The 9,818-nt window shown below is 35.6% G+C and overlaps 1 protein-coding gene across 5 annotated transcripts in view; it reads left to right on the plus strand.

Moving 5' to 3' along the window:
• Positions 1-9,818, plus strand: part of enpp4 (ectonucleotide pyrophosphatase/phosphodiesterase 4) — a 77,835-nt gene that overhangs the window by 29,394 nt on the left and 38,623 nt on the right. For 4 of the 5 annotated variants that reach the window (XR_006310180.1, XR_006310181.1, XM_043682781.1 and 1 more), the window contains exon 4: positions 933-1,108. Coding sequence is in view for 3 of the 5 variants with exons in the window: in XM_043682781.1 (XP_043538716.1) it covers positions 933-1,108 (176 nt within the window). In the remaining 2 variants the exon portion in view is untranslated. Of the gene's footprint in view, positions 1-932; positions 2,755-9,818 lie in introns of those variants that run through there. The other variant, XM_043682769.1, reaches the window with a different exon arrangement.

The raw sequence follows: 9,818 nt of genomic DNA on the forward strand, positions 1-9,818 counted from the left end.
CTGGACCCAATATACCGGCCACTGCAGCGGACAGCTGGAACTGACAACCGGAAGTGGCAGATTCAAACCACTACAAATGCCGGAGGAAAGATCACAGAAGCGCTTCACAGGAGGCTCCCAAGCACTGAGGATGTCACCTAGACAGGGGATGAAACGTCTGCAACACAAATTCCCAGCTCGGCGAACAGAACCACAATATCAAACAAACCTAGTTATCACACCAGTATGCTTAGGCTACCATTTGGTAAGCTAAAGTTAAAGTAAAGAGAAGCCCATGTATGTGTTGCATATGGAGGCATTAAGAGATGTATAGAAAAGTGTGGAAGACTAGATTTAAGATGATTAACCGGTAAGGAGCACTGACAAACATTGAAAGAAACATGCTTTGTTAGAAAAATGTATGCAATCTTTACAAAAACAAAAAGGATATCCAAAACAAAGTCACAGAGAACTGGAGCATATGAAATCAGTAGATATCAGATGCAAAATGTGAGAAACAAATTTATTGCCCTCTGTGCAAAGGGAAAATTAGGATATAGTATTAACACTTAAAAAATTACATTGTAATTTATAGTGTCAAAGATATTGTGCCATTAATGTCTATTAACTTTTTCACAAGCAATTTCCTAATTTAACATATTCATGGAAGTATATGGTGAAAGAAATTTAATTGTGTATTAAAAGGAAGCTAAATAAAAACATGAAGGGTAAGTAACAATGGATTTATTAATGGTTGAGGATTTGTAAGGTATATGAAGATCATGTGGAAGATAAACCTGGTATAAACCTGTTGAACTGTGTGTGCAGTGAGCTTTATGCATGTGTCCATTGGACAATGAATGATTCACATTATGGAGTACAAACATGGAAAATAATCTCTTCAATATCTAGGAAGTTTCAAGACTGATTTTTGTTTTGCTTTTTTTCTTCAGTGGGTGATCATGGTTACGATAATGCTTTACCCAGCATGCATCCTCTTCTGGTAGCTCATGGACCAGCATTTCGAAAGTCTTACAAAACTAACACCATTAACAGTGTTGATATCTACCCGTTAATGTGCCACATCCTGGGATTGAAGGAGGAGGCTAACAATGGAACCTTTGCAAATGTGAGATGTTTGTTGGCTAATGAGCTATGTGTGAATCTACCAGATGTAATTGGAATTGTAATTGGCTCCTTAATGGTATTGGTAACATTGTCCTGCCTTATAATACTAATGAAAAAGCGAATTTCACCACAACATGAATTTGCTCGTCTCCAGTTACAGGATGACGACGATGATGATCCTTTAATAGGGTAGTTTTGAGCCTACTATTGTGGAAAGCTGGTAGTAAAATGTATTTATTTTAGTGTGGCAGTGGGAGAAGTGCTTTATTTTTAGAGATATTAGCAATAGAATTATTTTGTCTTTCCGTTATCCAAGTACTTTTTAATACTGCAGGTTCCTTTAACTTGCATGCTGTAATGATGAAATCACCCAAGTAACAGGGATTAACCTGTTTCTCATAATGGCCGTTATCAAAATTCAAACTGAAATAATGAGATTCACAAATCTGTTCTTGTCCATATTAATCCCTGCCACATTTAACAAGATTCAATTTTATTTTACCCCATTTTATACAGACACTTCCTGAAATGAACTCTGTAAAGTTCCCCTGCATTTAGGATTGCAAGTGACTGTACACAGCTCAAACTCACAAAACAATTTATAGTAGATTAGAAGTGATATGTTAGAAAGCAGTTCAAATGAAGCAAAAACAAAATGACAATTCTCATGGATTATCCACACCTGCAGTCAATATAAAAATAGTTTTCGTGAACTGAGATGGAGTTGATTACAGCAGATTTGATAGGAATATTTGGAAATTTAATTTACAGCAATTGAAGGTTAGGGTGGCCTGAAATTGTGATTGAGTTCTCCAATTCTTAACTTCTCCAATTCTTAACTTCAAAAAAATTTGTGAAACTGTAGACAGTGCAGCCTCAAAAAGCCAAAAACTGAGTGTGCATTGAAACTGCAAATATGTCTATATTTAGATGAAATTATTTGTCAGTGCATTAACCCTGTTGTAGCAATAAGGTTTCCTGACAGACTTTGGTTTAGTTAGTGCTTAAATGTAGATTGCATTTGATTATACTTTAGGGTTTGCAGTGGCATTTATCAGAATTCCAGATGCCACTGATTTAAAAAGAAATGATGGAGCCTGTTGACCACAAAATGCAATGTCTTTAACAGTTTTATTAAGTACAGAACCAATTTATTCAAAGAAAAAGTGAATATAAATAGATGAGTAGTGAATATGGATAGGAGGACAAGACTTTGGATATCTTGGAGAATAATGCTGTAAAATAATGTCAGCATCTGAAGTACTTGCTCTAATGCTACAGTTTACTTCAATGTGGCAATGCATTCGAATGGTCTTTTGTTTTGAGGTTGGCTCTGGATCTGCTGGCAGTCGAGGAGTCAAAGGAATGATATATGAAAATGTTATTTGCATATTCACAAAGTTATTGAAGTAGTTTATTGGGAAATATGCACATAAATATTAGGACTAAACTATGATTTAAACAGATTATATTTTGGAGAAAAGTTTTAATAGAATTTATAAGGGGGGGGTAGGGTGAAATGAACTTGTAATTTAGGATTTAGTAAAAACATTAACTGAAAAAGTAACATTTGATTAGATTAGATTAGATTAGATTACTTACAGTGTGGAAACAAGCCCTTCGGCCCAACAAGTCCACACCGCCCCGCCGAAGCGCAACCCACCCATACCCCTACATTTACCTCTTACCTAACACTATGGGCAATTTAGCATGGCCAATTCACCTGACCTGCACATCTTTGGACTGTGGGAGGAAACCGGAGCACCCAGAGGAAACCCACGCAGACACGGGGAGAACGTGCAAACTCCACACAGTCAGTCGCCTGAGGCGGGAAATGAACCCGGGTCTCTGGCGCTGTGAGGCAGCAGTGCTAACCACTGTGCCACCGTGCCGCCCACCATTTATTTTAGCAATTTTCATTTAAAGTTTTTACTCATATTAATTGTGCTGAAGATGGAGTATTTTGAAAATAACATTGTGAACATTTACCACTAATTTATCACTACTTTTTACTGCTAACCCGGTCAACCACTAGATGATAAGAATGATTATTTCCAATGCTTGTAATATGATGACCATTTGATGGATTGCAACCATCCAGAGGAAGTAGGGTTTTTTTAAAAAAAATCTCCAGTTAGTACTTTAATGGTCTACAATATCCAGATCCTCGAAGTTATGACTGTGCTGTCTCAAAACAACTTGAATAGATGTTGATTGTACCATTATTTCAATTCACCTGTATTTGTTCACTACTCTTCTAGTTCTCTTTGTTGAGTATGAGCCAATAATCAAGTGCATTTAATTATGTGGCTTTATATAGCTAAAGCAAAAGGAATCATACAGCATGTATTGACTATTACTTCTTACATTGGAGGTTAGAATCTTGTGCAGGTAACAGTGGTGTTAAAGGCTGCAAGAGAGGTTTTGTTACCTCATTTTGGGAAGGCTCACCACATCTTGTTCAGCATTGAGACACTCTGTTTAAAATCTGGGGATCAAATACTCCAGGGCACAGAGTTCTAGTCATTTAGAGGTCTAACAACCATCTAGTGTTTTCACTGGATCCCAGGCTAGTGTTGGTGAGACATGAGGAAAGAGATGCAGTGGGTCAAAGGAATAGCTCACAGCGAGCCCTGCAAAGTTCCTCAATCGAACACCAACTGCCTTTAAATGAGGATATCCAACCAACCAGGAGCTAGCAAGTTTGCTTGTCATGTTCCCCACTTGGCAAGATACAAGTCCCTGCGGAGTTAATACCAAGAAGCAGGGGGATGAGAATTCAAATTAGGCTTAAAAGGGCCATCCTGCCATGGACTGAATTTGGGTGGAGACAGAAGTTTGTGGAGTCACGACATGCTAACTTCCCAACTTCTTGCCTGATCAAATCCCACACACACCTTCTGTCTCTCTCTCTCACACACACAAAACTAAACTTCGCACAGAATGGGACAAGATTCTGTCCAATGTAATAAATGTTTATACAGTACCTCATTTCTGAATCCAGTGTAGTATGGAAAGTGCTCCAACACATTTTCACTCCATTTGCATATTTTTCAACCTGCTAGTTTTATAAAAAGAACTTGTGTGGGCAACAGTTAAAGTACAAGATGTTTTTTGACACCAAAGTTCAGGTGGCAATGATGCAAACAGTATTTATTGCTAATTGCTTTTCTGTATATATTAATGAGCAGTCGAAGGCAATATGATATAAATTTTAGATGTTAACAACATTTTTTACTGCTTGGATTATATTCTTCAAAACCTTGAGTATTTAAGTTTCTTTTTCAATATTTTAATGCACGATGTTAACTTCATGCATTTATGCTAGCTAATGAGAGAATTCTTGTTAAGTTTCAAACAAAAAATTGTTTGATTAACTTTCCAAATAAGAAAATAGGAAATACTTCACCTCAATAAAGTTATGTTAAAAGTTGCTCTGCTAAATAGCTTGCATTTTCCTGGAACAGCATCCCATTGTACATTCAATTGCCAGCTTAATCTTTGCAATAGAGACAAAGTTAGAGATTCAGTTGTACGAGATATGTGACTCCAAGAAAAGAAAATAAGAGTTCACTTCCTGAAAATTTCCTCTTTTTACTTGAATGTAGTTGTAAACTCCATGTAAAATTATGAGGTAAGGTACCCAGGAGCATTAATCCTCTAATGCTAAAGGTGTAGTGACATATATTGGAACCCATCCATTATTTGAGTTTTCAACTCTATCTCAAGTCTTTCATCTATTGATTTGAAGTCATTAATAGCCAAAGCTGATTATTTTCATTTAACTTAAAAAAAAACATGAGAAGTTGCATTCAAAGTTAGCAAAACGAAAAGAAAATACAAGACATTAAGTAATGGAATTAAAGGAAGTATGATGATTAGAAGTAATAAAATTATTTAAATTGTGTTCAGTATAGGACTAATATGTTACACATATTAAAAAGTATGCAAGTTCTCCCAGAGTCTTGGTCAATTATTTACTCATCTAGCTGCCACCTAAAACATGAACTATTCATTTTTTGGTTGTGAGAGCATGTGCACAAATAAGCTGTCTTGATTGCTGTATTACAACATTGACTACACTTCAAATGCTTTAGGGTTTTGATAGCACCATTCATGATCTATGTAAATTGAAGTAATAAAATAATAAAAATAGCTCTTCAGCTGCTTTTAAATCCCATTACCTTTCAAACATTACACTTATAAATTATTATAAAAGTGTGGCTTATTAATGTTCCTAGAGATAATTCTATAGTTAATTTAATGGCATTGTTCCAGTCTTTCTCTTCCCTTCTGCGCCAATGTACTAACATAATATGATCATGTTCTACACAAGATTTGTAAATGTTCAACATCAATCTGATAGTTGCATGATGCCACTATCACATTATACTTGGAGATGTTTGGTACAAGCTGTGTGAACAATATAGTACTTAATAAGGAATTAGGCAGTTTATTTCATTTAGGTAAAAACAATGACTGCAGATGCTGGAGACCAGATTCTGGATTAGTGGTGCTGGAAGAACACAGCAGTTCAGGCAGCATCCAAGGAGCAGCGAAATCGCGTTTCGGGCAAAAGCCCTGTATCAGGAGTACTCAAACTTGCTCCCCAACAAAAACTGCTGTTTAAATTGAGAAAACAAAATGAACACAGTCATGAAACATTAAACCTGCCTCCCATTACTTTCAGAATTTCAAAATGTAAAGAAAAAATGAGCAATTCATAAACTCTTCTTGTCAATATTGTGTTGTACAATTCATCAGATCTATTTGCTTCGGGACTAGGATTCTTAATTTTCATAAGTCAAAACACAACTTTTCGATTATTTTTTGGCAACACAGTGGATGCTAAAAATGTTGATTCACAAATTACATGTTGATTCACATGTAGTTTTTAAATTTAGCATTTATCATATGATCATTAGTTGTAAGATTTAATTTTTTAGTAATACTGAACTTGAGTATATCCTCAATCATAATGGATTACTTCAACAATAATATGGTTAATTTTAAAGTGGAGGTGTTTCTCATTTTTAGGTTTCGGGTTTTGAATCACTTGGGAACTCAAATAACAATTCTGTCCTTTCTTAATGTGCTATGTTCCACTGTTAGAATGGTAAATATTAGCATTTAGAAAGCAAAAATCGGCTTTCGAACTCCAAGCCAAATAAGATACTTTTGGTACATAAATGACTGTAAAGTAATAAGACTTTTCAGAAATTGGTTGTATTCTCATTTATTTGGATTCTAAAAATGAACAATAAATATCTTAATTTGATTTTTTATTTGTATCAAATGTTTATATCATATTGTTGAAATTATATTGTCATTTCAATCATCTGTGGTTATGGAGGTACTGTTCCTATTCCTTCCATTGCTGCTGAAAGTTACTGGATCATTTTACTGTGGTTCCATGTCTAATCCTTACAGGTAAAAGCTGCGTGCTTCATAGTTCAAGTGTAAAGTAATATCTTCCAAGGGTTATTTCCATTTATTGTTTGTTAAAATGACCAATGATTCATATCATTATGCATCTGAAGGAGGATATTCAGTGCTTCAAGGTCATGCCAACCCTCTGTAATGGCAATCCGGGTAGCCCATTCCCCTGAACTAAACTGGCTGATGCTTCTCACATCAACAAAATTCAACAGACATCAACATCCTCTCATTTTCATTCTCCCATTTAGTTGTATGAGATCTGCCTGTTGTAAATAGAATTACATGTAACAAAGCTATACTGTCAATGCCCTTTAAATATTAACCTCAGACACTTTTGTGTAAATTGATCAGACTTTTAAAAAGAAAATTCAATAGGATTTGGGTGCTGCCTACTTCAGAGTGCAGTAAAGAGCTAACCATATTGTTGTGGGTCTAGAGTCACCAACATGCTAGACCTGGTAAGGATGACAAATTTTCTTCTCTGTAGGACATTCGTGAACCAGATCGGTTTTTACAACAATGATGAGCTCTACAGTCACCATCATTGAGAGAGTTTTAATTCCAGATTAAATTTTACCATCTGCTATGGTGGAATTTGAGTTCATGTCCTAAATGGATTACCCTGAGCTTCTGGATTACTGGTCCAGTGACATGACCACTATGCAACTGTTTCCATGTGTTCTTTTTCACCTTAACCAATTCAAATGCAAGATGTGCGGATTTTATTTCTGTTCCAAGGGCTTTCAATCTGATGGATTGGAAAATACAAGTATCCTTAAAGAAAGCAAAAGCTTTGCAAATTGACTGTTTTGGAGCATTTCATTGAAGTTTCTCCTTGTTTTGAAGTGCTGTTATGGCATTACCTAATTTAGCTACAAGTCCAGTAGGGCCAGGCTTGGGAGTAGGATAGGGGGAGGAATTGAATCCTCAATGAACTTTTTCATTTGCATTACAGAGACTCTTGGGGAAAAAAATTAACTTCCTCCAATGTCTCAAACGCATGAAATAAAAACAATATACTTTGGACACTTGTCTCTGGTGATGCCTAAAGCACCCTTGGGATTCTTTTCTTACATTGAACTCTAAACATCTGTTTCAGGATCTCACTTTCAAATTTGTCAGAATTGAATGGAGACTGAACCCAAGTTCTTTTGGGTTCTTCAGTACTTTACCAAGTCATTAAAGGCATTACTGGTCCCCAATATCGGTCACTGGTTTATTCCTCCCCCCCCCACCTCCCCAAGACTTAAAGATAAGCACTGAATGAGTTACATCTACTCGAATTTAAAACTGGCAAGCTACCTCAAGATATATACATATATATCATTATAAATCTACAAAGATGAATTTTTGCTGCTGGGTCTAATGACTTTTAGCATTCAATCCCAACCTGGTAAGCATTCTGCAACAAAAGGAATTATCAGCTTTTTTTTTCGCAAGAAATCACATGGTTTCTGTAATACACCTGGGCCTTAATTTTATCAACATTAAACTTTGTGCATCATTCTGTACATTCCCCCCCCCCCCCCATAACTTATTCCACCAATTGCTGAGATTTCTTTGTATGTTACTTTTGAAGTTGTTCTTGCAAATGCTTTATAATTAATGGAAACTGCAGAATCATATTAATCATTGTCCTTTTACATATGGCTCTGTACTGTCACAACTTGCTGTCTCTTAGTAAATTAGATTCAAATCCAATTGTTAAATTAACACATCCTTGCAATTTTTAAATTGATGGATCTTTAGACGTAAGTAATATATATTCCAGTTATATCTATTACCAAGAATTCACTAATTTGGTTTTATTCTCAGAATTAGTGTACTGCTAAGACACAGCCTTTGCTTACTATTATTACGAGGTTAGTTTAGTTCAGTTGGACAGATGGCTGGTTTGTGATGCAGAGTCATATCAATAGTATAGGTTAAATTCCTGCACTAACTGAGGTTAGCTGAATGATTCTGCTTCTAAACCTCTTCCACCTCCATCTAAGGTGTGGTGATTGTCAGGTTAAACTACCACCAGTTGTTTCTCTCAGAGAAACGTTTACATTGAAGTGACAGTTCAATAAAGTTTCAAATTAGACAAAAAAAAATGTTATGCCACAGTACACAGCTCCATTTCACTATATATACACAGAACATTTTTTTTAAAAATCACAATTTGACGAGTTTTTTTGATTTCTTTTTAATGAATCGATTTGACAAACATCAAAATCAAATGGGAATAGTTGAAACAAATACATTTACATTGCTCTTAATCCATTCACTACAATTTGCATTTATCAATTTTTCCTTGAAGATTTATCTTAACTTATTACAATTTAAAAGCTATGCAACAAACTGCTAACTCTTGTCTTTAGAACCGTAAGTTGTACTCTTTACATGGTCAGTTGATGCAGTGTGCACTCTTCCCCATGCTTTTATCCCCCACCTCCACTGTTTCAGTGATGTCACTTCCCAAATGAGTAAACCAGAAAAATTCAATGAAAGAAGTTACTTAGATTGCAGTTGAGGTTTTAATTTGAATACCAACTCTATTTAAATCATTTTGATCGCAAAAGGAATTGAAAGAAATATGCCCTAAATAATATTTGTACCAAATGAATAAGCTACATTTTGTTTTTGTTCCTTTTCCAAGGATTTCTAATTTAACAATGTGACAACAAACCCACTTGGTGATCAGCTTCATTTATTTGTAAATTCTGTTTTAAGTGTATAATCCAAGTGTCCCAAATTACCATAGGATTTCTTGAATGCTAATAAATATCTTCCACCATTGTATAGGTAAAGCTGTACCTCTGGCAGATTAGAGCCACAAATGGGTGCATTTGATCATGATTACAGAAAATACAACCGCTTACATTTATGTAGTAACTTTAACATAGTAAATACCCAATGTGCTTCACCAACAAATAGCAAAGATTAGAAAGGTGGACAAGATAGGTTGTCAGGAGAGTAGGCAGAAATGTATTCCAAAACATACGGTCTCAATTGATTAAATGCAGTCAAGAATGAAGGCCAAAGTACCATGGGTGGGGAAAAATAGGGCTAGAAGAGCTTATAGAAAACAGGAATGGGTCTTCCTTCTTTATTTCAAACGCACTGCTTCCACCACCTTCTGTGGAATCTAATTCCAAAGACTGAACACTCTGGAAAAGAAAATTTCTTAGCTGAATGAGAGAGAAGGCTTCACCAAGGATCAATGCTTAATCTGTGGAGACAAGCAAGTAGGGTGGGATAGGGATCACAGGGAGATGGTTACTGATGAG

Source organism: Chiloscyllium plagiosum, chromosome 3 (genome assembly GCF_004010195.1).
Source record: "Chiloscyllium plagiosum isolate BGI_BamShark_2017 chromosome 3, ASM401019v2, whole genome shotgun sequence".
Taxonomy (NCBI): Eukaryota; Metazoa; Chordata; class Chondrichthyes; order Orectolobiformes; family Hemiscylliidae; genus Chiloscyllium; species Chiloscyllium plagiosum.